The sequence below is a fragment of the Amia ocellicauda genome, chromosome 13 (assembly GCF_036373705.1).
Source record: "Amia ocellicauda isolate fAmiCal2 chromosome 13, fAmiCal2.hap1, whole genome shotgun sequence".
Lineage (NCBI taxonomy): Eukaryota > Metazoa > Chordata > Actinopteri > Amiiformes > Amiidae > Amia > Amia ocellicauda.
Window position 1 is genome coordinate 6,762,612 of NC_089862.1, and position 26,230 is coordinate 6,788,841.

A 26,230-nucleotide genomic window follows, 5' to 3' on the forward strand; every position below is an offset into this window, starting at 1 on the left:
CAGGGTTGGGGTCAATTCAATTTAAATTGAAATGTATGGGCTAATTCCAACTCAAATCTTATACTTTTATGAATTGATCAATTCCAATTTGAATTCTTAATGATTCTTGCAATTCAAATTCATGAATTGGAATTGTAATTCTTCCAATTGGAATTGAGAATGTTTCAGTCTTTGGAATTGGAATTGAATTGGAATTTAGACATTTTAAGCTGGAATTGAATTTGTAATTGTCAATAACTCACTTCAGAATTTGAATTAGAAATGCTTTTCATGTGCCTTGTTTTCATCATTTTACCATTTTACCCTTTTTAATCCATTATGAATCTTCTATAATGATATATTATCTGTTCTTAAACTATTTTATTTTGTAATAATTGTGTTTTCATCACATTTTACAATGATTTAGACAATACATTGTTTACAAGACTGTTTTATTATTAAAATTACAGGTAAATGCTTCTCAGGTCAATTTTTCCTGGCCTCCTAACAACTGAGGAATTTCTATTATCTGAATCTCAGCCAATGAGTTCCTCATCCACCTAACAGACACTCACGCAAGACAGCATCCTAGTCCTGCGCTCTTGTTGGGCAGGATATATCACAAGAACCATCTCAATTACTTGCAATTACCCACGGTTCTAAAACATACTATATAAGGACCTTCCTCACTCTCCTTGTTTGTTGGGTAGAAGTATTGTGGTGGTTTCGACTGTGTTAACATATAATTTTTTTAAGGATTGCTTGTGTTTTTGACTTGGACTGTTGCTGAGAACCCCGATTTTGTGATTGAACCTAGACTGGCTGAGGACCCACTGTCTACCGATTTGGACAAACACTTCCACAATGTGAGAGAAGCCTCTGGTGTTGGATCACTCTGAAAACTTAAGTGATGGTAACAAAGAAGGAAACCGTTAAGAATTAAGGAATTGGTGTGGGAGAAATATCAAATTGGAATTGAGTGTTTTGGATAATGAATTGATTAGAAGGAATTTAAAGGGATAAAGAATTGAACTGGAATTGAATTAGTGGAATTGACCCCAACCCTGCTGCCAACTGCCCTCACCTGATTGGTTCTCTCCAGGGCCCAGACTCTGGGACATTCTGTTCCCAGGATCTGCTACTACTGCCCCCTCTTCCAGCAGTGGGCCACACGCTGCCCGTTTCCGCTGCTCAAAGAAAACATCTCCGCATCAGTCTAGCTCTTTATTATTATTATTATTTTTTTTTTTTTACATTTTATTTTGTCAATACATGTTTGAAAAAGCCAAACAAAAACAGCAGTGCTCAGTCAGTCCTTGTATGGTAAGCATAATGAAAGGTCTTCCAAACTGCAGTCAATGGATCTCTGTGACTCCGGCCCTGAGGGGGATAACATTCTTAAGGAATTTATGGTCAGGCTCCAGCACTAGTAAACACTATCTCGTCTCTTTACTTTCCAAGACTACCTACAGGCACTCTCAGTCATAATATTATGAATGCCATTCCCCTCTGTGGGCTAACTCTCTCATGTGGCCTAGTAGAAAATATGTCAATTAAAGCAACAATTTAGCACAAGCCTCCAGAGATTCAAATAAATCACCAATATTAAAACAATATTCTGAGAGGCTGGGTTTCCTGTTCTGAGAGGGAGAAAACTTTTGTATTCTATCTGCAAATGTAATGTGGAACGTCTCTGGCTTAACAGTAGGCCAAAGCGTGTAGACCTGTGGAATCAGACCAAAGGATGAAAACTTCTCAAATGCTGCATTTTACAGCACATCACCCTCAACTCTAAACTGAGGACATACATCTACACACAACACCTCTTTGCTGTGCATTGTAAAATAAAATGTAGAGGTTATGAACTCACTCAGCCTGGCCCTCACAGTTCTCTCAGTGCACTGAACTCGAATGGCTGCCAGAATCTTCTGAGCAGGCACTGATAGAGGCCCTGTCTGAAGGTTTCTGTACTCCATCTTGTCCTGACTCTCTCTCTCTCTCTCTCTCTCCCTGCACATGGGAACATGCCCCCTGGATTAGCATTCACACTCATCTGGAGGGGTTTCAATGAAGCACAATCAAGTATATGAAGTGGATTTACAACGAGATATAAAAGGTTTCAAGTGAAGCTGAAAAACAAGGGTTTACAACTTTATTTGAGACATTGTTAATGTTCTAGATAAAAGGGTAGCCAAGGGAGTGTAATCCATCTAACACAGATATCTGATAGCCACACACTGGGTTTCCCAAAGCATTTTAGACATTCTTAACACAACATGAAAAATAACCAAAGCAAAGAATCATGGCTAATAAACTTTTGTGCTAATCAAACACCATCCACCATCCAAAGTAGTCAGTGGAATAGTTTTACAGTACGTAGTCACCCAAACTGACCACAAGAGGTCCCCTTCAGCCAGGATTTGTTTATTTGATGTACAGAATGGCAAAGGATTCATATCCTCTAAATGTTTAAGTGTTCAATAGATGATGCTCACTGTGAAAATATAATTTTGCCTTTGGATGATGTTAATTATAGCCAGAAAAGGATTTAAGTTATAGCCTTAAGTTTCAACTTTTTTTTCCCAGAAGTTCAGCAGATTCCCTCCTGCTCCTCTCCAGCTGGCTGGTAGACCCAGGAACAGCAGGCATAAGGTAACCTGCCCAGGAGATGAGCGGAAACGAGCCTCGGCCATCCGTCCTGGGGTGAGCTCCACAGCTCAAGTTTCCAATCCTCCTGGCAATCGCATGACAATGTCAGCTGAGCCAATCCCCACAGGCAGGCTTCCACTTGTGCAAAAGTAGGCAGTCCCCTGTGCTGTCAGTCTGCCTGGCCAATGGTGACAGCCCTGACCTTATCCTCCAGATCTCTGATAGTGCTCTTGAGGTAATCCTCGTCCTGGAAGAAGTAGTCGTAAAGCTTGCGCTCCTTGCGCAGGAGCTTCTTGCGTTCCAGGATGCTCTTCTTAGTCCTGATGTCATTGCCGATTTCCTGCATGAGCTGATTGAGCTTATTCAGCTGGGCCTCCAGGTGCAGCAGTCTCTCTCCCAGCTCCTGAGGAAAGAGACAGAGGGGTAAACCACAGACCAAATCTGACATACAGACACGAATTTGTATTTCTGCTCGGTTAAAAGCTGCATGGTTTTCAAAACTGAATACAGACAGTCCCTGGATTCTACTTTTGGCAATCAGGAGTGGTTGATCATGTATCTGCCATCCAATGAAGTATTAATAATCTGATCAAAAGAGATTATGTGCAAACAAGTTAGAGTAAAGGAAGCAGTTGACTATGGATGTGATATCTGCACATCTAAAATTGTGTAAAAATGGAAACCTCTGAAAATACCAAAAAGAGCTGCCTTGCACTAGACAGCAAGCCCTAAACAGCTGTATAAGTAGATACAATAGTCTGCAGCTTTTACGCTCTTATCTTTAACAAGATAAGCTTTTATCACTGATAAACATTTATAAACTGTTATACTCTCATTCCCTGGGATTACATGTTTTTTTCTCTCTGTAACAAAAGTGAGGAATAAACTTGTCTGTACAAATATGCACCTCAGGTCATCTTGCTATTGGCGATTCCTTTATTCTAAATTATATGAAACCAGCTTTAATTACACTCCATTATAAGCTATACCTTTACTTTCTTGCAATAGCAAGACAAAATTCAAAATAAGATCAATTTTGTAATTAAATGATAATCTCTTGGTTTCACACACTCATATCCCATGTCACAGTAGAATGTCTATCCACTTGCCCGAGCAGATCCAGAATTCATACTTCATTAATCAAGCTGCAAAAATAAAAAAAACTCCCCAATAATGATCAGCATAGGCACTATGCAAATACTGCCATAAGATGCCAAGTTGCATAGTGCCAAAGCAATGCCTAACCTAAAATATATAAAAATGAGATTTGATCCCAAAGTGACTGATCCTCCTCACAAAGGTCTATTTGACATAACACAACACAATGTTGACATTTCTGTGCAATAAATTACTCTGAGAACAAACATGTAGGAGTATAATATTTTCCTTTTTCTTTTTTGTATGCAAACATTGCCCACATTCCAGAGAGTAATTATGATGATGGGGTGAGGAATGTCATCTTCAGTTTGCATCTCAGATGTGCTAGTCTACATGTGAATCACAGTAAGGGAGGGACTGAATATGATTTGCAAAAAGCAGAGAAATAGAGACTCAAAATAAAGTGGTGAAGAACAAGTTAGGCAACACATTTACAGGAACTCTTGAACTTAAACCTCAACATATACACTGATCATCCATAACATTATGACCACTGACAGGTGAAGTGAATAACACTAATAATCTCGTTATCATGGCACCTGTCAGTGGGTGGGATATATTAGGCAGCAAGTGAACATTTTGTCCTCAAAGTTGATGTGTTAGAAGCAGGAAAAATGGGCAAGCATAAGGATCTGAGCGACTTTGACAAGGGCCACATTGTGATGGCTAGACAACTGGGTCAGAGCATCTCCAAAACTGCAGCTCTTGTGGGGTGTTCCTGGTCTGCAGTGGTCAGTACCTATCAAAAGTGGTCGAAGGAAGGAAAAGCGGTGAACCGGCGACAGGGTCACGAGCGGTCAAGGCTCATCGATGCACGTGGGGAAGGAAGGCTGGCCCGTGTGGTCCGATCCAACAGACGAGCTACTGTAGCTCAAATTGCTGAAAAAGTTCATGCTGGTTCTGATAGAAAGGTGTCAGAACACACAGTGCATCGCAGTTTGTTGTGTATGGGGCTGCGTAGCCGCAGACCAGTCAGGGTGCCCGTGCTGACCCTTGTCCACTGCTGGAAGCGCCTACAATGGGCACGTGAGCATCAGAACTGGACCACGGAGCAATGGAAGAAGGTGGCCTGGTCTGATGAATCACGAGTTCAAAGTGTTGAGGCCCCACCTCGTAACTTACAGGACTTAAAGGATCTGCTGCTAACGTCCTGGTGCCAGATACCACAGCACACCTTCAGAGGTCTAGTGGAGTCCATGCCTCGACGGGTCAGGGCTGTTTTGGCAGCAAAAGGGGGACCTACACAATATTAGGCAGGTGGTCATAATGTTATGGCTGGTCGGTGCATCTGTACAGGACATGATTCTGAAAGACTAATACCTAGCCAATTAAAACACAAACAGTTCAACTCACAAAATGGAATATTAGATATGAAAACAAGCCTATTCCCTTAAATTGCATGAAAATCTAAAAAAAAGCAACCACAAGTTAACTTAGAAATAAGCATCATAGCACTTGGCACTAATTATAAGTAGCATGACATAATGGAACAATTCCAAAAAGAAACAATTCTGCAATTCTGATTAGGATGCAGTGTACAGCTGCCAGGGGATCATATATTGCTGGAGTCACCAGTCTCATAATACATTACAGCACAGGCTCACATAACAATAAACACAAAAGGTAATTACAGTGAGTTAGTTCTTTAGGACCATGAGATTTTGAGGTGTGATACAAACTTCAAATTCCATTTTAAATGTGAGTTTCAGATTGTCCTCTGCTGTTAAAATCGTTAATCACCATGTTAACAATTTCAGAGCAGAAGGGGGAAATTATCAGATTGCCAGGAAGGAAATTAGCATTGCACAAGACCAGTGGTGAGGTTAAATACAGTGCAGTGGCATGTGCAAGACTCTCTGGTCTTTTTACACGCTGCCTATTGTGGGAACCTTAGTTTAGGAATCATTTAAACACCACCAGTGAGGAAATTAACTAACACATACAACTGCTAAATGAGGGTTAATGAGGAGAGAATGGTAGAAGTACTTTTTCTTTTGACGAGATTACATAATCAATCCCCCGGTAATAAATCAACAACAAATGCATATGGTACTAACTAAAGTGCAACACAATCACTCCTCTCTTTTCTTGTAACTCGGTAAGTAACATCTGCATCAGACAGTCTAAAATAAGCATTAATTATTACAAAAAGTGGATGCAACATTATCAAAAATAACCACACTGCAGATAAAAAAAATATATATATTATTATGTCTTATCAATTACCCCACATTAAAACCAAAAGTGCAACCATGGTCCCAAATTGTGGTTAATTAAATGTTCACTATACCTTAATCATTTCATTTCTAAGGTGTGGAAAAAGCCAAAAAAGTAAGACATACCTGCGAGTTTGTGAAGTGCTCCCCTGTGTTGGCACATACCTGTGGAGTAAGCACCAGCTGCTTTAGCCCACAGTAGTTTGTGCTGCGTAGCACATCCGAGTCGGCCTCCATCTTGGCCATGCTGTAAGCCTGCTCCTGCTCAGCACTGGCGATGGCCTCCCTCACAGACTGGAGCTCCTGCTGTAGAGCCAGGGCGGCCTGCTGCAGACCCTCATACGTCCTGAAAGGCTGCTCCTGCGTCGCCTTCCCCTCCAGAGCCTGGTACAGCCTGCCGGCACAACCACAGGACTGTCACTGCTCAGCAGCACTTTCAAAGCACGGTTCTACTCAATATGGAAAAACCTGTGACCTCCACCAACACAAACAAGCTTCAAGGGTTCAAATCCGACAGATTTCTTAAAGGGGATGCATTTCTGTTTTTGTCCCATCAGTTTTAAGCCACTGAGGTCAAATCAAGTAAGAACACAAAATTAAACTAATTAGCCTCTTCTTCTATCCCACTTCTAGAAACCCACTGACAAACAACAAAACAAGCATGCACATGTTCAGAATGAGCTCTTTTTCTTAAAAGGTTCCTTAAGCATTTGTTCAATATTTCATATATCAGAAGTTTGCCTTAAAATTCATAAGAAACAGGTCACACACACAGAAAAATATTGAAATAACATGTGTGGAAAACAGTCAAAGTTCAAACTGATAACTTTGATAACTAAAATAAGTATAAAACACATTCAAAGATTCAATGACCGTCATTATTTGGCACCCAAAAAGGTTTCCTGTTTTTATGTCACATTATCCTTTATTTCACTTCATGAGAAGGTCAGATCAACGCTGCCACTTTGCAGCCTGTACTTAGAGTTGATGCAATATCTCTGAACACAGAAGTGAAATGGAGAGAGACAACAGCTGCCTTACCTGCAGAGAACTGTGTCCTTGGAGTGAATTATGCTGCGGGGCTGCACACTAACAGCCAGCTCTGGGCTGGAGAAGGTCTCTAAGCGCCGAGAGAGGTTATTGCACCTACTCTCCAGGTGCTGGACCAGGTCTTCCAGCTGTTTGTGGAGCTCCTTGTCCTGCTTGAGTTCCAGCTCGTAGCCCAGCTGCAGCAGGTCAAAGGAGGCCTTCTGCCTCAGCAGGTGGCAGCACACCTCGTCCTGCCTGGAGGTGTAATAGTCCTGCCGGGCGATCTGCAGGTCAATGTCTCCTCTGACCACGGGCACGTTGAGGAGCTGGGCGCTCTCCCGGACTGCAGCTGGTAGCTGCTCACTCTGCAAAGTCTGCACCTGGCTCTGCACAGCCTCAAGCTCCTTCCTGAGCCTGGCAGCTCGCACCTCCAGATCCTGCACTGAGCCGCTCAACTGGGGAGAGCAACACAGCAGCATTAAAGACTCAAGCACACTCACATGCACAGGGCAACTGTGTTTATCTATACTGCTTTGTTTTGTTTTTTCTGAGGGAGTTTGTTGTTTGCAATTTTAATTGAAATATGTTGCTACTTGAGAATGCTGTGATTACTAGAAATTAAAATACCCCTTTCTTTCAACATGCAGCAAAATAAAGTTAAATTTTAAAAACACACAATACAAAATAAAAGATCAAACTATAATTCTGGGAGACCAGAGCACTGCACTGTATGATCAAAGGCACGGAGACACAGAACCTGAAGGTGTAGATAGACAATCACACACTACATACTGGTGCCTAATCAAACCAAGGACTATAAAGCCACACACATAAAAAAACGCTTGTCAGGGAAGACCACAAACCTTTGTACTGGCGTTGGCGTCAATCCACTGCAGTCCAGCCCTGATGCTGTGCTCTTGGGCTGTGGCCTGGATCAGCTGGTACTGGGCCATGCTGTGGGCACACTGCAGCCTGGCCATCTCCTTCCTGTGGCCCTGCTGAACCTGACCGTCCTCTCTGCCAGCCGAGCTGCTGCTGAGGTCCAAGAGCCGGAAGTTCTCCTCGTTGGAGCTCTCCACCAGGTCTGAGATGCCCTGGAAGAACTGCTTCTGTGTGAATGAGGTCAGAGCCTTGGTGTTGAGCTCCTCCTGATGCAAATAGGTCTCCAGAGGCAGCTGGGAGAGGAAGACAGGTGGCTGGCTCTGTGTTCCAGCCTCCTGCTCAGCACCAGGGGAGAAGAAGGTTGTCAGCTTCTTCACCTCTTCCTCAAGGATCTGCAGGTCATGGTTGGTCTTGGCATTCTCTGCCCCCAAGGCCTCCACAGTCTCCCTGAGTGCCACAGAGGCCTCCTTCTCCTGAGAGGTGAGCCGGAGGGCAGTGTCAGCACTGGCTGTGGTCATCACCTGCAGCCTCCTGAGCCTCTGCATCTTCCTCTTCTTCTCCCTGCGCAGCGCCTGCAGCTCCTCCTCCAGCTGCTCCACCCCCAGCTCCTCCAGAAAGGCCAGGTCCCTGCGGGGCTCCTCACTCTGGCAGGTCTTCAGCACATCCACCAGCGCAGCCTCATCCAGGATAGGTTTGCCTAATTCCCTGAGTGCCTGGAAAGCCGTCACCTCCTCCTCACTCAAGACGTTCTCCTTGTTCACGCTGCTGCAGAACCAGCGCAGGAAGCACCTGTGCTCAGGGGACTCGAAGAGCCAGTCGAAATCCTCCCCCTTCAGCTCGGAGGCCTTGGGGTAGTTCAGCTTCTTCAGGGTCTCCACAAACTGACTCCCGTCGTTCATTTCGCCTCGCTCTGGTGTTACCTCTCAAGAAGCTGAAGCTTTAAATTTTATGAACAATTATTTCTTTATGGGTTTGTTAATGATCAGGAAATATGAGGCCATGTGCTCTTTTGGTTTAACATCATAATTTTAATGTACACAAATACCCGAGATGAAAGAAGAGGGGATCAATTTTATGATTCATGTAAAACGACTGCACACCTATAATGGAGAACTTTAGAGAAATGTTACTCCTAATCTCTGCCCTTTCATTAGGTAGGCACTAACAGCGTGGAAACGTGAGAATTCCCCTATTCACAAGATAATAGGTGGCATAAAAATACTATACTATAAAGCTATAGTAAATATTTTATGCACCCATGCAATATTTGAGAAATGTACTGTGCCCATGCTTTAGAAACATGTTTATTGAAAACTGATTGAGAGGCAGTGTCCTGCGATTACAGATCTATATCCAGGGCAGTGATCACTCGTGTCATGTTTGAGAGCAGCAGGTTGCTCAAGCAGCGAATAGAGAGGCGGGCGCAGCTGTCGTCCCCGCAGCGACACGGTCTGTCATTTCATTTCCAGCCTTCATACTTCACGGTTCTCATTGGCTACAAAAACGGCGCGAAGACATAAACAGCAAAACACAGAATCTGATTAAACAAACTTTCCACATACTAGGACTTTTCCCATCCCCTGAATAGTTTTCAAAACGTACGTCCGCAACCACGAAATACACACAATAAATTAATAATAGGCCGAGAAAACAACGTGCCGATTGTAAACACTCGTTTTAAGAAAGCAACAGTTAAATTACATCAGTAGCGAGTTGTGCACACCTATATTTATTTATTTATCGCCACACAGTTACAATAAACAATCTCTTACCTTATGTAATCGGTAGTGTATTAACTCAAGTTAAGAATATTTTCACAACCGTATCCACACCTCTGCTTGTTTCAAACTTTACACCACACTGCCGAGGTTTATAGTAGAGATGGGTCTTAGGCAGAGGAATGTTCTAGTCTGTCACAGCGACACCATCTGCCCAGGAGGCTCATAGCACACATGACACTGATATGAGCGATAACAATAATAATAATAATAATAATAATAATAATAATAATAATAATAATAATAATAATAATAATAATGTTATCATTATCAAAACAATACTTGATCTGAGCATTGGAGCTGTCTTTTCTTTTTTATTGGAGTGTAAATTGATATTTTGTATACCTTATAGTATCGTGAACCTTTACAGAAAAAGGGTGATATAATAGTATACAAATAATGACCTAATTCAACGATGCCATGATTCAGAGTAATCTGTTCGATCATAATAAGATCATAATGCTGGAAGCCCATCAGCATTACATACTACGACATTGAAATCATGTGATTATTATTTAGCATCACTCCCAAAAGTAATTACTTTTCGAGTACATTGTGACTACGGGAATAACCTATACTTCTGTCAATTTCCTTGTGTATGCAGGCATTGCTCGTTCACATGCGCAGTGAAGGCACACCAGTCACATGACCGGTGTCTTGGCACATGTGGGGTCATTTCCGTGTCACACGGCGCTGTTTCAGGAAATACGGACCCAGTGTCGCGTTGAATGAAGATGGAGGAATGAAACGAATATTTGGGAACTAAGAGTGGTTTAATTAAATGAGCTTGAACCAAGGCACCTCGTTAAGCGACAAACCTCAAAGTTTACTGGCATGGTGTAGGTGAGTTATAGTCTTGTTAATTTGGTTCTAGTATGAATGAAGAGATTAACAGCGTAATGATTGCACATAAGTAGTGACAATAGATTTCATGTTAAGTACTTGTTATTATCAATATAGAGTCTTACGGTGTCGGCTCGCTATATAGTTGATATTATCTAACTGAAACGAGCAGGAGGAAGTCTGTCTTTAATAATTAATTTTATTGAGAGATACGAACGGATCGTACTGTTGCAAATGGTATTAATGCGTGTAGCAAAATGAAATTACAGTCGTTTGATGTATTCCCATGCTTGCGGTAGTACTGAGCAGGTACGAATCAGCTTCTCTGTTCTGCTACGCCATGGTGTCTCGTCATCTGATACACCACCACACGTGATTATGTAACCCAGGTTTTAAAGGACACCAAGATGTCCATGGTTTGTTGTACATCAAACAAGTATTTGTAGAGGAACAGCTTGGGGGGGGTTGTGAACCTTACAGTTTGTCCAGTTTATCGTGATCCGATCATCGAAGAAGCAACAACTGATTATGGACATTTGAGGATATATTGCATCTAATGCATGATTGCAGTTAATCCAAAACAAGAATGTTGAGTTGTCGTGCAGCATCGCTGTCGCTTCATTAACACATCTATTCTGAACACTGCACACGGAGAATGAGCATGTCGATATATCATTGTATGCATCTCATGTGATAGGAAGGGTGTTTTTGATTACAGTGATTGTGGTCTGTGCAAAACTAGTTTCATTGCGTGCACGTCAGCCAATGATTTCCCCTCAAAAAGCACTAGAGACAATGCAGCCAATTACACAGCTCAGATTAAATGTGAGCTAAAGTGGAGGATGTCGCTGGGGGACTTGAAAGTGAATTTCATTCTGTTATCATCGCACAGCAAGTGCTTCACCAAGAGAGCTCTTTAGTTTACAAGGCGTCACTGAGCTCTTGTAAACTCAAACCTGCTACTTTGATCACCCTGTATCAAGGAAGTGTCTTCTGTAGAAGAACTGGAACAGTTTAAATAATGTAGATCACGAGTAAGTTAATGCACAGCATTTGGTATTTGGAAAACATACCAAAACAATACAGTTATCTGTGAATGTTCAGTTGTCTTAAATCAATTGCAAGCCCTAAAGGCCTGTTGACCACATTTCATACTTGAGACGATTTAGGCATCTAAGTATTTAATCGTTTCTTTAACGCATATTGACTGCAGTGGATTAAATTGCAATGCACAACACCATTGAATGTACCCAGTGTGAAACTGAGCAGATTCTTAACTGAATGTCTTATTAAGTGGCATAACAGCAATTTATAAAAGCATAAAATAAAAATGTTTCAACCTCTTGCATGCTCTTAAGCAACATGGACATTTGTAGTGTATTGCAATGCTTAATGTTATATATATTTTTTCAGGGTGGTTTAGTTAAACCTAAAATTAAGTGAATTGAGATCAGTGACAACAATAATACATACTGTTGTAGAGCATTTTGTTTAAGAACACCTTCTCTTATTTATTGATTATTTATTACAAATAATCAATGTGAAAAAAAAGCTGTACACCTTCAGTGGGCCAAGACAGAGCACTGGTAAATGTGTGGTTTTAAATGTGAATTCTAGTGTCTCAGTCTGTGCTTGCAATTAAGTTTTAAAGAGCTTAAATTATGCATCTGTTTTCCACTGATAATACACAGGAGGAATTGTATTGTACACAGTTACTGGTTTCAGTTTGTGTTTGTCAGATGTAGGAAGGAAGACGTACTCTTGATGTCAAGCACATTGTCCCTGGAAAATATATGTAAAACCATGAGTTTCCTTTTAGAGTGTCAGATCACACTGAGATTTCCTTCTTCCTGTTGACTGTTTCTTCACAGATAAAGTTTCCCAGCCATAGCATCTACCTGCTATCATTCCTCTTGCTGTCAATGTACCAGAGCATCACTGTGGTACATGATGCGTTGCTGCTGTTCTAGGTTAATTGTTCCTCTTGCCCTCATATGTGTCATTTGGCAGTAAACGGTGCCTGTTTTCTCCATCTGGCAGTGACACTGAGATGGATATTTCTATGTCAGCTGTATTTTTCACTGCCTTCACTGATTCACAGATTTCAGCAGCAGGGGGGTAATTATTTGTATCCAGATGTTTATAACAAGGGTTACAGGCAGTATAAGAAGCTTTACCACATGTCACTGAGACCTTCCAGCACTAATATGATCCATTAGTGTCCTATACTCTCTGATCTTAAATTGCACTTATATACACACATTTGCTATCCTTTGAAATCAGCAACTTTTCACTGTCATTTGAGATGCACTAAAATGAGGATTCTCAACCCAGGTCTTGTGGTTTTCATTCACCCGAGTTATAAGTGATATAGTTGCAGTATTGAATTGCTTAATTAAACCAATGTAACCACGTCGACCAGATAGAGCTCTGACCAAGGAGAATCATAGACACAGAAAGACAGCATGTATTGGAGGGAGTGTGCATGTGTTTGCGTGTGCTTGTGTGCGTCTAATTGCTGATTTACCGCTCTTCAGAAATACAGGAGAACGAGTCATTTCTGTGTAGCGTTCCGGACACAGGAGGAACAATGGTGAAATACTTCTTCAGTGAGACGGAGATCAAGAGCGCATGGGACCAGGTTTTTACTGCTTTCTGGCAGAGATATCCCAACCCTTTCAGGTAGGCAGAATTGCCCATAATTGTGCTGCAGAAGTATATCAGTAGAATTTGCTTGACATCCTCTACCTAGGAAACTAGAACTGCTAAGTAAGCTTCGTATTCCTCATAATTTCATGTGCACCACTGAAACTGGGAGTGCAGCCAACAGTGTTTACAGTCAAAACACAATTCCTTTGTATTTGTGTTAATTTTGTTTTTACAGAAAATAATACATCTTTGCAGGATAGCACTTATCCTACCATCCACTTCTTATATGCTGTTTTATTAGTTCTGTTTGTTATCTGCCAGATCAAGTCATTTAGAAGATGAAGAAAAAAGTATTTAAATCAGATAACAATACTCCATCTTGTTGCTTTATGATATGTGAGTATCATAATATGAGAAGAAGTTTAAGCATTTGAGTTGTAGAAAAGTTACAGCAGATGTGTCTGTGTCCTTGAAAAGCTCTGGGTGTTTGTTTGATGTTGTTTTTTTACACACAGAGAGGGAGGATGCTAATTGATCTACCAGGGAGAAATTAGAGAGTGTCTTGAGATGATTTAGAAACGGGGCAAGTAGGTGAAACAAAGAAACCTCAGAGAAAAATGGGAAAGGAAAGAGAAAGCAAGCCGACTCACCGGCTCTGAATGTTTGTCTGGATCTCCTCTCCTTGAGCTTTGTTCAGATTTAAAGAAGTGAGCCTTGTATTTGAGGAAACGGAGCCTAAGTTGGAAAGAGGGGTTTTGTTTTCCTGTTTATAACCTGCAGAGTAGTTTATATCCTCTGCATTTAATTTCTTTGTAACTGCCCATGTAAACAATGTGTTTTTGTTTTTACTGGGGTTTCCCGTACTAAGAAGTTCTGCATTTGTAAAAGTCTTGAATGAAAAGACTTCCCAAAACTAGACAAGAAAGAATTACATGCTGGAGTAACCTATTTCAGTGCTCCACACAGTGCTGTCCCAGAGGGCAGGGAGGCTGATTGTGTTTCCAGTGTGGGTCCTGAAAGTGAGACACGAGAAGGCTTTTCATCAGGTGTTTTTGCTGGAATACTTGTTCAGGGTGTTAAATGAGTTCAGAACAAAGTCAAGAGTCCTTGACAATTGATTTAAATACAACCAGTATGAAGTAACTGCAAAACAGTTTAAGAGATTGAATTACAATGGATTTTCCAATAACACATATATTTGTACTATTATAAACCAATAAAGGAACCTTCCTAAAAACATTTACAGTCTCAACCTATTCCTGCAAACCCTCATCCTTAATTTTTTATAGGCATGTTAAATCACAATTGTAAAAAATTATTTTAATCTAAAAATGTAAAAGTTCGTTAGCTCTCCAGGATCAGGGCTGCAAGACCCCTGTGCTAGTGAAGTTTATTGAAGTCCCAAGCTTTGTTTATTTTTTCCCAGCAAACACGTTCTCACAGAGGACGTCATTTACCGTGAGCTGACGACCGACAACACGCTCGTGACCAGACGCCTCCTGATAAAGACCAATCGCCTGCCTCGCTGGGCAGAGAGGTTCTTCCCCTCCAACCTGGCACGGTGCGTCTACATCATGGAGGACTCAGTGGTGGATCCCCGCAGTCGCACTCTCACCACCTTCACATGTAATATCAACCATGCAACCCTCATGGTGAGCCAAGGTCATTGCAGAAACGCAGCCCTGCATCCACACGCACAGGGCAGACAGCCCCACACCACAGCCCCACCACCACAGCTGCTGCCTCAGTTCTGGCCTCACTCACAACCCGTCTACTGCAATGCTATGTCTGCTTGTGTTTTTTTCTCTCTCCTAAGAAAAAACACACGTTCTAAAGTGACGCTTCTGTTTTTACAAATTCCAATTGTTGTGTCCTTCTATAATATGCACATTTTTATTTTTTATTTTTTGCACAAAATTAGTTTTTGCTTATGCATCAGACTAGACAAATTACAAATTTCTAAGACTATTACAGTGTGTGCATATAGGTAAATATAGTATAACTTATTTAAAAATATAATGGTAAACAATAATTCACATCTTTTCTGTTCTCCCCAACCAAGGCATTGTTGAACAGCATTGTGCAATAATGATAAAAAGTCCCTGTCTCATTTCCTCTCATCCATCGCCTAACACCAGCTGTCTTTGCTAGGTTAGTTAGATTGGGGAAATTACAAGCTACACATAAATAACAACAGAGCCTCATGCAAACATAATAAACTGTTCCTTTAATTAGCGTTGCAAGACATTATTTTTAGGTAACTGGATTGCTTGCAGGCAAAATATATTTTATGGTTATTTGAATGCATGGGCAGGAATAACTGTAGTATGATTATAATACTGCATGGGGAATGACACACTGACATGCCTGAACATGAAAAGGAAATGTGTATACCAAGAACTTCACATAACATGCTGTAAACAAGTGGAGCGGCAGAAATTACACAAGACCTTTGCATCTATGCAAGCAAAGAAGCTCTGCATTCAAATATACTGTCTAGTGGAGCCTGTCTTGTCTTTCCTAAGTATGGAGCATTATGTTCTAGAAGTGTGTATTCCTCTTGTGTTTACTGAGCAGCAAGCAGTTGAGCTCTAATCGGATATAAAATACATTGCCTCAAGTGCATTGACTGTGTTTACGGGCTAGCTGCATCAATGGCCTTTTGTGTTCCTGTCTGTGTTTATTCCTCTGCTCCAGACTTGTCCCTGCCTGGGTTCCTGGAATCCAAGGATCTATACCATACTATTGCTCCTCCCTGTGAGGCCTATCATTGAAATCATGTGCTGTGAGAATATTACCAACACAAGCCATTTCTTTTAAAACCTGTTTCAAAATAAGATGGAAGATTGCACTGCAGAAACACAATTAGACATGTTTTCCTTTTTTTTTTTTTTTTCCTTGATTTCTTCTCCTTTTAGTTTACTTTTATCCAAGACTTCCAAGTAGAAGGGAGGTGGATATTGCTGTGTGCTGTTTATTCTTTTCTTTTTTGTTTTGTTTACAGATAATATGCATGTGAACTAAGACTTAAAGTTGCTGTATATTGTAAGAGCCCAGGACATTAGGTTTTTAGGTCAGTGGTATGCAAATTAACCTCTTCCTGAGCTGATTGTTTTTTTCTTAACCACCTTGCTAGCGTGTGAAAAGACACACTCCTGATGAGTAATAACTGTACTGCTCACGCTGTCGCCCGGCCCTGTAGCCAGCCCTGGGTGGTTCACAGTTCCAGCTACTGAGGAGGAAATGCGTTTCACACTGCAGTACATTGCATGTTGACTGTGGGCATGGTTTCTGGAACTGGAGCTTATTATCCTGTCCTGGGCCTTCTGAAGGCAATGTTGTTATTAGAATAGGATGAGCAAATGCAGAGGGGTTTGTACTTCTCTCAGCTCAGTGTGAATATGCTGTTGCTTTGCACACCCATACTGTACCGATACACATAGTACAGAAAAGGGCCACCGCAGCCTTAAGCTTAAATCATAAGAGTGCTGCACCAATGGTGAGCAAGGTTTATCAGTGAATCTTGACGTAAACACTGTAGTCAGCAGAACTCAAAACCGGAAGCATCTCAAACCGGGGGTTAAAAATAATGTGGCTTGACACTCACAGCTGTAGTTCAGCTTAGAAAATAACTACATAAAAACATCAGAAAGGTCACAGACATGCAGAGGCTACTCAACAGTTGTGCTCGTTTTGGGTTTCTTGCAGCTAATCAATCCCAGGATTTCATCCAGCTATTTCTTTATGGGACACTGAGAGTTAGCCCAGCCTTAAGCAGTCTCTGAATTTCCCTTTGCTGCTGCTCTTCTGTTCACTTTACTTCTCTTACTTTAGTGTCAAGTACATTGTCTGAATAAACAAAGCCACACTAGTTGTCTAATGTTTAATTAAATGCATGTATTGGCAATTAAGAAAATATGAAAACAATTCTTTAAAAAATAGTTGTTTTTGTCTTCTAGTTAATGCCAAACTGTCACAAGTGTGTTTGAAACCCTGGGTGTCTGTCACACCATAAGACTAGTATAAAGATGGTGACAGAACATGTGGTTATCTTTGGTGTGTGTAGCATTGAGGCTCTTTTTATTTGGAATATTATTTCTGATGAACTTGATTGGTAGTGATTAGTATGTAGTTAATCATTAATAATTCCACATGGCATACTAAACAGTAAAAAGCTTCACATAGTATCAATTACAGGGTGTCATCTTATTTAACTAAGATGACCAAATTAATTTGTTGACATTGTTTAATTTATACTAATTGATTAAAGCACAAAGCCCTGTGCTTTACTTGACCATGAAAGACACAAGCACTGAAGGAATATATATATTAATATGAATGCATATACAAGAGGAGCATTTTTATTTTAGCATATGACAAAACAAGAATGTATATAGTTTTTTTTGTAGAATCCACTTGCATGGACAGAACAGGATGCACAAAAGGTTGTTTTCATTGCACCTGGAGTGGAGCATTTAAATGAGAGGGGTTTAATTTCACTATTTACAAGTGTGCTCATGGGTCCCCTATGTGCTGTGTGTTGAGCAGGTGGTGAAGGAGCAGTGTGTGTACAGCCAGGACCAGGAGCGGCCCACCTGCACACACCTCACACGAGAGGCCTGGATCTCCTCTGGTGTGTTCGGCTTCTCCAGGGCCATTCAGGTAGGCAGGGCCTCCCTCTGCTCTGGTCCGCACACAGAGTAAGAACTGGGCTTTGAAAGCATAATTTATTTCACAGCTGTAAAAATCAGATAATTTTTTTCCCCCCCATACATATGGACTCATGCATGCATATTTTGTAAGTTTTTTTTTACATTTTTATGTGGTCTGCCTTGTTATCTGCACATTATTCATCAGAACACAAAATAAAAAGTTTTTTTATATGTTTGCTTTTTAATGGACCTTTGAAAAAGGAACTAAGATGTCATTTTGGTATTGTATTTTTATAAAAAGTGTGTGTAATTACATAAATGTCATGCTTTAACAAACCCTTTCGGAGTCTGAACAGAAGCAGATTGGATGTAGAAGACTAACAAATGCAGAACATGCTAAATGAACTGCATGTAGTTTGCAAACCTAGGCAAAGAAGTACATGAGAAGTACAATTACATGGAGCAGCTGCAGTAATTTCTATTTAAATTAATGATTGCAATAGAAATGAATGAGTTGTTTTCAAGTAAGAAAAACACACTAAACTGATGAATTCTCTGTGTCTCTGTAGTGGTTGTGTGTGCGCCCGGGAGAGTGATTATGCAGATGTGTCCTCTGTGCTTTTCGCACGACACCCTTTTAACAGGCTTCCTGTCTGTATTCCCAGGAGTTTGGACTGGCCAGATTCAAGAGCAACCAGGTGAAAGCCATGAAGGGCCTGGAATACGCACTATCTAACTTGCACGGTATGTAGACTTGGCCAGAACTACTGAGAACAGATCTTTGTGAGCTGTGAGAGAGAGCGGGATACGGACAGCTCATTTGGGTACTTGCCTCATTTTGTTTGGGGGGGGGTTGTTTGTTGTGTCTCAGTGAGATGAATAGGCTGTGTTTACCATACATTTATACATATATGTATTACATGCACATTGTTAGTTCATTTAAATAATCCACTTTTGGCCCTGTCTGAGTCTGTGAGGATATATTTGTATTAGTTTTCCAGTTGTGCAAATGCGATGCACTCCAAATGCCTCCGGGGAGCTTTTCTCAAAGCGAAGAAAGAATTTATGAGCATTATTATCTCTGTGTACTATCTGCATCAGCTTTTCAGAATGCACTCAACGCAGACCAGAAGCCAGGAACAAAAATGTTGGGGGCTTGTGAGAACCTCCCAGGTCAGACTTGTGTTTGGAGAGCCATAGGTGTATGAAAATGACACCGCCCGGTGCCTCTCTCTCTCCTCTTTCAGACGTGTTCCCTCGAGGCGTTTGGAGTGAAGCTCATTTGCGTAGCTGTTATAATCCCAAACGTATCGATTCACAGCGCGGATAAATAAAGGAACAAATAGGATTATGTTAACAAAGTGGGAAATGATGTGTAAGTAATGATTTTTTATTTATTTCTGTAAACCATCTATTTGACCTTTGAACTGACTGAGACTGTCAGTCAATTGCAGGGTAAAACCCCCTTGTGTTGCAGGTTAAAATACTGACCCCTATGTGGCAGGATATTTACCTAATCACATTTTACTGTCACAGTTTAGAAAATCTTTCTACATCTAATCGGTATAGCCAGTGCTGCAAGCAAGTCTTATAGTGCAGTCATCCTCAACACTCCAGAAGATGCATTTTGTATTGAAGGTCTCTGAAAGCAAAAGGCAATTTAGATTTTCTGTCCTATGTTTTTATTATTACTGTATATGAGAGTTTTTAACATTTTTACAAGATATATATTTATAACATGATGTCATAGCCTAAAATAGTCATCATCCCCACCCCGCCCATCCTGACTCTCAGATCTCCTCAGTGGTGGCGGACAGGTAAAGTCCTCTGTTGAGAGTGTGAGTGTGGGCTGCATTAGTCGAATTCCCAAGCATATGAATAGGTGGAGCTGTGCTCAGATAGGAAACTCGTTAATTCCTCTTCCTTCCAAGGTCTGGCTTCAAGATTCTTGTAAATGTGCCATTAGTAGAGCACAATGCACATCTTGTTCTTTGATGCTTAATTAAGCTCCTGTGTAATTAATTAAGCTGACAGTGAAGCCTGAGATGACCTGTGCACTTGTCAGAGCCCCTGCCTGCAGCACACATGTTCCTGTGACTGTGTGTTGAGCATCAAGCGTAGTAGGTCAGGGATAGTGTCATTTAAACATCTTTGCGATCGCTTTAATAGGATTGTATGCCCTTTAGGCCTGTAGGCCTGGAGTATCTGCATAATGTGTTGACATTAGAGGTTGGCTTTTATTTTTGTACTTATTGTTACATTACAATGCAATCACAGCCTCTTAAAGGGACAGTGGTTCAGCGATTTACTGTATATTGGAAAGGCACAGGTTAATGGATTGAAGAGGTTTCTAATTTGAAGTCCACCAGAGGGGAGCATTTCTGTGGGAAAAGAGGTTCAATGAAATACCTTAAATCTCTAAGCTATAGTGATTGCAAATGCACCCATCACTGCTTTAGTTATTGGAACAGTAGTTCTGTTTCTCCAGCTCAGTGTATTAAACAGCATTTTTTTCTCAGTTTCCTTTCTTTATTTTTACATAAATATAAATTTTGTTTTTCTAGTTTTCTATTGTGTATCGCAAAGCTCTAATATTAAAACTATAGGTATTTCTGTTTGATATTTTCTGAAAGCTGAAAATGACATGATATTAATAAAAACCCAGCATTTGTTTTAGTTTCTTAACCCGTAATTGTTACATGAACACAACAGGTCACCATTGCACTTTTTGTTGTTTGTAAACCGTATATCATTTTACTTTTTGCACTCAAACTTTAGCGCAGGACTCAGCCTTTGTGTTGCGCTAGTGGTAAGTACACCGTGCATCTGCACATAAGGATATAATGTGCATGCTATATACTCCATAGCACCACAGGGTCTGTAGATCAGTATTAGAGGTAGCTTTGTAGCTCGTAGAGAGACATCATTGCTTTCCAACTGTAGATGGCACTTGATTCAGTTTTTGTGAATCCACACTGCAATATCTTAAGAAAATAGGAATTCTAATTTTGGAGGCTGCACCTCCAGTGAGCACTGCACTGTCTGCCTCTGTTCTCTCCACTCTGCACCAAAAGAGACAGATACAAGGCACCAGTTCATTCTCGATGTTCTGAGCTGTTAAACTGTTTGCAGCTGAAAGCGTTACCCTGGGAGTTTGATGGAGGTTTGAATATGTGATTAGCTGTATGAAAAACTTTGTTGGTGTTTAAAACATATATATAGAAAAGGTGCTCTCTCTGTTTCTCATGCTCTTCACCGAATGTCAGTCTGCTCAAAGACAGAATGAAGAATTAGAAAGGACTTACGAGATGGATTACTCGGCAGAGCTGAGATTTGCAGTATCCAGTTTGTTTTTCAACACCTCTCTCCCTTGACAAGAGATAATAAGTTGTCTTTCGGTTTTGCTTTGTTCCTGATTATGAATTATACTTGCACATAAGCGATTGGGACATTCCTCTGCTTGCGTGCCTCACATAAAGGTGGGAGATGATGAATTTCCCCATTTCTGCCACTGACGTGTTGAGTTATGGTGGTGCCCCATGGGTTTCAGCTAGGGAGCCTCTAGGAAGTGGCCAGTCTCTGTCAGTGTTGTGCAGCACCACATGTATATTTTATTTATACATGTTATTAAAATAGTAATATATTAATATTTTTTTCAATATGAAGTATATATGCTTCAATATTCAGAGTATCTCTGTTACTACTGTATATTATTATCCTGTGCAAAGTCCTAGTAGCTTCATGAGAAGAGTCCTTTATTGGAAAAAGATACTAGGAGGAACACTGGAGTCATGCTGAACTAGATTTCTCAGTCAGGAGTGGGAAGGATATTTTCTGATCATTATTCCCTTCTTCTTTGTTCACTCAGGTCTTGATTTTGTTTATTCCTCTGGCAGATGTGCTTTCAGTTAGCTGAGATTTATTTTTTAACCCTTGCAGGAGATTGCTAGGCTGATGCCTTCATGCCAGAATTGTCTGACGTTTGCAAATGCATAGATGGGAGATTTCAGATTATATAATCGGCGGTGGTGTTTCTAGACTTGTGCTGATTTCTCAGAATTCTATCCCTTGGCATTTACTCCAAAACAGCTTCCAGGCTTTAAAGAGTCTGTCTCCTTAATTAGAAAACTAGAGTAGTCACGCAGCATTGATAGAGGCTTGTTATAGCACTGCAATGCACAGACTGTCCCTTGCTGTCTGCCCTCGGGTCAGGCCAGGACATCTCGGGGACTGTTGCTTTGGCCGCAGTTTTCCCTGGGAAAATCGGTGTCTGCTCCCCCTCCTGTGGGGAGGAAATGCGTCCTAGTTCTCAGTACAACGCGTCCTTCCCCGCTGCCCTGCCATGCCCTGGAGTCTGAGATTCCACTGGCAGAGCAGTCAAACCCTGCAAGCCTGCGCTGTGGTCTGCTGACCCTGCACACTGCAGCACTGCAGGGGGAAATGACTCGCACAGGGCTGCCTCTGGAGCTCGGAGGCACAGCAGCTTCCTTCATACCATATACAGCATCCCCTGCCCTACACCTCAACAGACTCCTAATATCTGCTGTGACTTTGTTAGGGCCATCTCAAATGGGTACGATGCATCGATGGATTGTGTAAACATTTTAATGATATTGTAATGTTAATCTTCACACTTTTGTATTGATATATATATTAAAATTAGATTCCTCAATAAATATCAACAATAAATATTGCATGTCTAAACTCCTTGGTGTTGACAGTGCTGTTAGAATAAAAAAAAAAAAAAAAAAAAACGTTGTCCAACTTATTCATAAAGTTTGTTCTCTGGATCTTAAGAGTTTATTTTATGTTCTAATTGAGATTATGGCATCCACATTCTCTGGCTTCAATGAAGAATGGAGTTTGTTGACTATTCCCGTTTTCCTGAAGACTCATTCGCTTGGCCCAGAAGTTGCAGGAATGCTCAGCGTGTGCCGAGCCAAGGATGACAGGTTGGGAAAGTGTGATCTATTGTTTTTCCACCAAAGCAAAAGGTCCTCACTGCTTTCGATATTTCATAGCCCAGGGCAAGGTTAGTGATCAGTTTGTGGAATCCAGCCCCCTCAACAACACTCACTGGACAGATGTTTTGAGTCTTAACATCCATCCAGGATTTCCCTTGCTCTTGCACTTTTAGGCACGTTTTCTTCCCAAGTGAGCCGCCAGTGATGGAGTGCGCTCCTGTTGTATTTGGAAGGATGGAGCCACATTAAGTGGTCCTGTAAATTTGTTGCGTTTCCAGAATAGCTCAGCAAATTCTTTCAAAAGACCCATTTCACATTTGAGTTTGATTCCTTGGTGAAAAAATTAGACATCCGTTTTGTTTTTATATTGCAGTTCAATTAAGAATACGTACCGGTATAAAATTACTTTTTGAAATATGTACTTGCATGTATTTGCATCATGCATAAGGATGTGTCTTTCTGTATTATTGTAAGGAAGTACTATTGTAGAGGATATCAAAAAGTACAGGAGACTAAACTCATTCCCATGTTCTTACCTCTCACTCCATCTCTCTGACATCGATTTGTATTTTGCCCATCGGTGATTTTGAAAGGATTCCATGCATCAATCCATTGATCCATCATGCTAGCCCTGCTTGTCAATTGCTTTACACGGTAATCTGAATATATCTTGGTAATGCTAGCTTGAAAACGAATCTGATAGTGATGGAAAACCAAAATGATCGTGCAGTACTCCTGTTATATTGTTTGATGTGACCCCTGAAGTCCTTTTCATCCATGATACAGAAAGCTGTCACAGTACCCCCCTCTGACGTTCACTGCCCCTCCCAGTCTTCTCTCTGGGACCCTCTCAGTAAGGACACCATAAACAGACTGCTTTGAGACAATCTCTCTGCTTGTTCAGTTGGGCACGCTTGCCAGTCTTGACAACGGCAGGCTCTCTTTCCTTGCAAGTAGGTTGCGTCTGCAGTATCACACACCGTTTCATGGCACTCTTAGATGTGGCCAACAAATTCAGCACTTTACTCCTGAGTGACAGTGAGCAGCACTGACCTGCACCTCCAAAAAACACTCTCCAAGAATCGCTATTCAGAGAAGCCAGTCTTTGATCTACCCAGATGAGTAACCTCAAAAACCCACCTCAGCTGAGGAAGGAAACTGAAAACCAAGAATGAACTGCACTGGCTGAATCACTGCACTGCATAACCTAGAACGAAAGAGGGAGGTTCGAGTTGCTGATTAGTTCACAAATCTTGTCTTCACTATTTTTCAGAAGATCCAGCGACCTGAAATTAACATTGCACTATTTCCTTTGATTAGCATTTGTAAAACAGTAGGAATACTTCAACCCTTAAACAACGCTTCTGTTGTCTAGGGTGCAGTGTGCTTCAGTGTGGTAGATCATAGCCGTGTTTAATGAATTGTGGGATAAAAGCATGTTAACCTAACGGGAGTCTACAGGAGGTTATTGCAGAAAAGGAAGTGAGGGAGAACATCTACATATACATACACACATTCCCAGTCTTTTATTTTTTGTTTGAATCAGTCACCTGAATTTGTATTTTTAAATGAAGCATTAGATTTGAAATAAAAAAATCTACTAAAAACACAGCTCCTGTAAGAGACTGTCAGGTCAATATGCAGCAGCACCCAGTCTCCCTCAGAGAGGAGTGAAGCTGGATGGGAAATGATCGGCAGCAGCTCTCTCTATGCTCATATCACCAATATCCAAAGCCTGACTTCCTGCCGTATGTTTATCTTCCTCTCCCAATGTCTCTCTGCAGGAGAAGGATCCTCCTGGACTCCCAAGGACAAAACCAAGGATGCCACCGTGAAAGCTAAAGAGACTGCGCTGGCAGCCACAGAAAAGGCCAAGACCCTGGCCACTGCAGGTGCCCCCCAGAAACCCAACCAGTTTGTGTGACATCTGCCCACACTGATGGAGGGGAACTTCGCGGACACACGGACGGACTCGTGTGTAGAAGAACTGATATCTATACCTGCACTTAGGTTAAAAAAGGCTAAATAGTCGATTTCTTTGGACTGGCAACAACATATCCTTATTAGTCAATGATCTGTGGCTTGTTATCTGCTGTCTATTTAAGCCAGTAATTGTGGCTCGATGTATCTAACTCTGTTCTGACTGTATCCAGGTCCAGTAGAGTCACTGAGGTTTCTGTACCCCTGCTGTAGCTAAAGATTTTAATGCAGCCTTTAACTCTCAGGTACTTTTAATATTATGCATATGAAATGCAAAATGTATATATACAAACACTGTATAAACTTGTGCATACGTCATCTCCTTCATGTTTTTTAATCTAATAATAGTTTGTTTTTGTATATGTAGACCTATATAGTCGTCGGGACTCTTTTCACATCAAATATTTTGAAAAATCATCCACTTATTGCACAAACTAAGTGAAGGGATAAAACTGAACTGTTTATAAGTGACCTATTTTCAAATCAAGTGTTGTGTAAGGCGTGTGAGGATCTTCATCAATGACTGAAGACCATTTTAACACTTTCATTGTATTTATACTTTAAATTATTTGAATCAACCACTGAAAATGTGGATTTTAAAGAACTATTTTTCAGTTTTTTAAAGACTGAATTAAAACCTTACGGCATTCCTTTCCAACTGCATAACCTTTATGAAAAAGATTACAATGTGAAGAGAATACTGGTGAGTTTACAGCAAAGAGTGGAAGATGTGGGAGGTATTAGTCGTTGTTAGTTGTTGAGGATAGAATATCAGTGGTGAGTAGCAAAACACTGCAAAGCTAATGTGACCATGGGATCATGCCATTTGTAAGATTGCCTCCTGTTCTGATCAACCAATGTCATATGAAGCTAATTCTCTCTGTACAAAGCGGGCAGGTTGGGGTGCAATGCAGTGGGCTCTGCTGCATTGCAGTCTTTGCACAGGGATTTTCCAGATTTCAAGATGCACTTCTGCCCCTGAACTGTAATAGCACTACTTAAGGAGGACTAGATTCCTGATAATGTGCAGGTTTGATTATTTTCAGAACTGTGGAAATAACATACATTTTGTTCCTTCTTTCTGATGTTGTGGCCAAACTTATTCTGCCGCACTGGAATACTGGAGTTGTTCAGCAAATGTGGGACGTGCAGCACGGCAGCTGCTGGCTTCAGGCAAACTGGGAGGGAGGGAGGGAGGATCTGAATGTCAGGATATCTGCGTCATACTTCTGTCTCTCTCTTTTAATACTTTTTTATATTGAAATATGTCTAACTCTGTGTGAAAGTTTGCTATACTTAATAAAGTGGCTCAGTACTGTTGCAGTCAGTCTTGTTTTTGTTTTGCACTGTGCAAAGCAAAAGGGAGTGGGGCTTTCAGTAAAAACAACATTACTAGCTGTACAATGGTCAACACAAAGGGCTGCAATTAGTGGCATGCATGCATACAGCAG

The 26,230-nt window shown here is 41.0% G+C and overlaps 2 protein-coding genes across 5 annotated transcripts; one reads left to right on the forward strand and one right to left on the reverse strand.

The window, feature by feature from the left end:
- Positions 1-2,103: 2,103 nt before the first annotated feature.
- Positions 2,104-9,794, reverse strand: haus3 (HAUS augmin-like complex, subunit 3). Of its 3 annotated transcripts, none has more exons than XM_066719795.1 (5): positions 9,686-9,794; positions 7,895-9,408; positions 7,044-7,486; positions 6,129-6,396; positions 2,104-3,031 (listed from the first exon to the last, which is right to left on the reverse strand). In XM_066719795.1, exons 2-5 carry the CDS (start codon positions 8,810-8,812, stop codon positions 2,798-2,800), a joined length of 1,863 nt encoding a protein of 620 aa, XP_066575892.1. In that variant the 5' UTR covers positions 8,813-9,408; positions 9,686-9,794; the 3' UTR covers positions 2,104-2,797. The 3 variants fall into 3 exon arrangements, with proteins under 3 accessions (XP_066575892.1, XP_066575893.1, XP_066575891.1); XM_066719796.1 differs by having other exon boundaries at positions 6,168-6,396; positions 7,895-8,850; positions 9,686-9,792; XM_066719794.1 differs by having other exon boundaries at positions 7,895-8,850; positions 9,686-9,792.
- A 572-nt stretch (positions 9,795-10,366) lies between these two features.
- Positions 10,367-26,102, forward strand: prelid1b (PRELI domain containing 1b). Of its 2 annotated transcripts, XM_066719798.1 has the most exons (7): positions 10,367-10,534; positions 13,072-13,216; positions 14,610-14,835; positions 17,732-17,845; positions 18,501-18,579; positions 19,083-19,210; positions 24,584-24,710. In XM_066719798.1, exons 2-6 carry the CDS (start codon positions 13,125-13,127, stop codon positions 19,163-19,165), a joined length of 594 nt encoding a protein of 197 aa, XP_066575895.1. In that variant the 5' UTR covers positions 10,367-10,534; positions 13,072-13,124; the 3' UTR covers positions 19,166-19,210; positions 24,584-24,710. The 2 variants fall into 2 exon arrangements, with proteins under 2 accessions (XP_066575895.1, XP_066575894.1); XM_066719797.1 differs by lacking the exon at positions 19,083-19,210 and having other exon boundaries at positions 10,369-10,534; positions 24,584-26,102.
- The last annotated feature ends 128 nt before the right edge of the window (positions 26,103-26,230 follow it).

Coding starts and splice junctions, on each gene's coding strand:
- haus3 (XM_066719795.1), bottom strand. CDS start 8,812: ATGAACGACGGGAGTCAGTTTGTGGAGACCCTGAAGAAGCTGAACTAC. Junction 6,397..7,043: donor AAGGACACAGTTCTCTGCAG/GTAAGGCAGCTG, acceptor TTGTGCCGGCAG/GCTGTACCAGGCTCTGGAGG. Junction 3,032..6,128: donor AGCACTTCACAAACTCGCAG/GTATGTCTTACT, acceptor CTCTTTCCTCAG/GAGCTGGGAGAGAGACTGCT.
- prelid1b (XM_066719797.1), top strand. CDS start 13,125: ATGGTGAAATACTTCTTCAGTGAGACGGAGATCAAGAGCGCATGGGAC. Junction 14,836..17,731: donor TCAACCATGCAACCCTCATG/GTGAGCCAAGGT, acceptor TGTGTTGAGCAG/GTGGTGAAGGAGCAGTGTGT. Junction 18,580..24,583: donor CGCACTATCTAACTTGCACG/GTATGTAGACTT, acceptor GTCTCTCTGCAG/GAGAAGGATCCTCCTGGACT.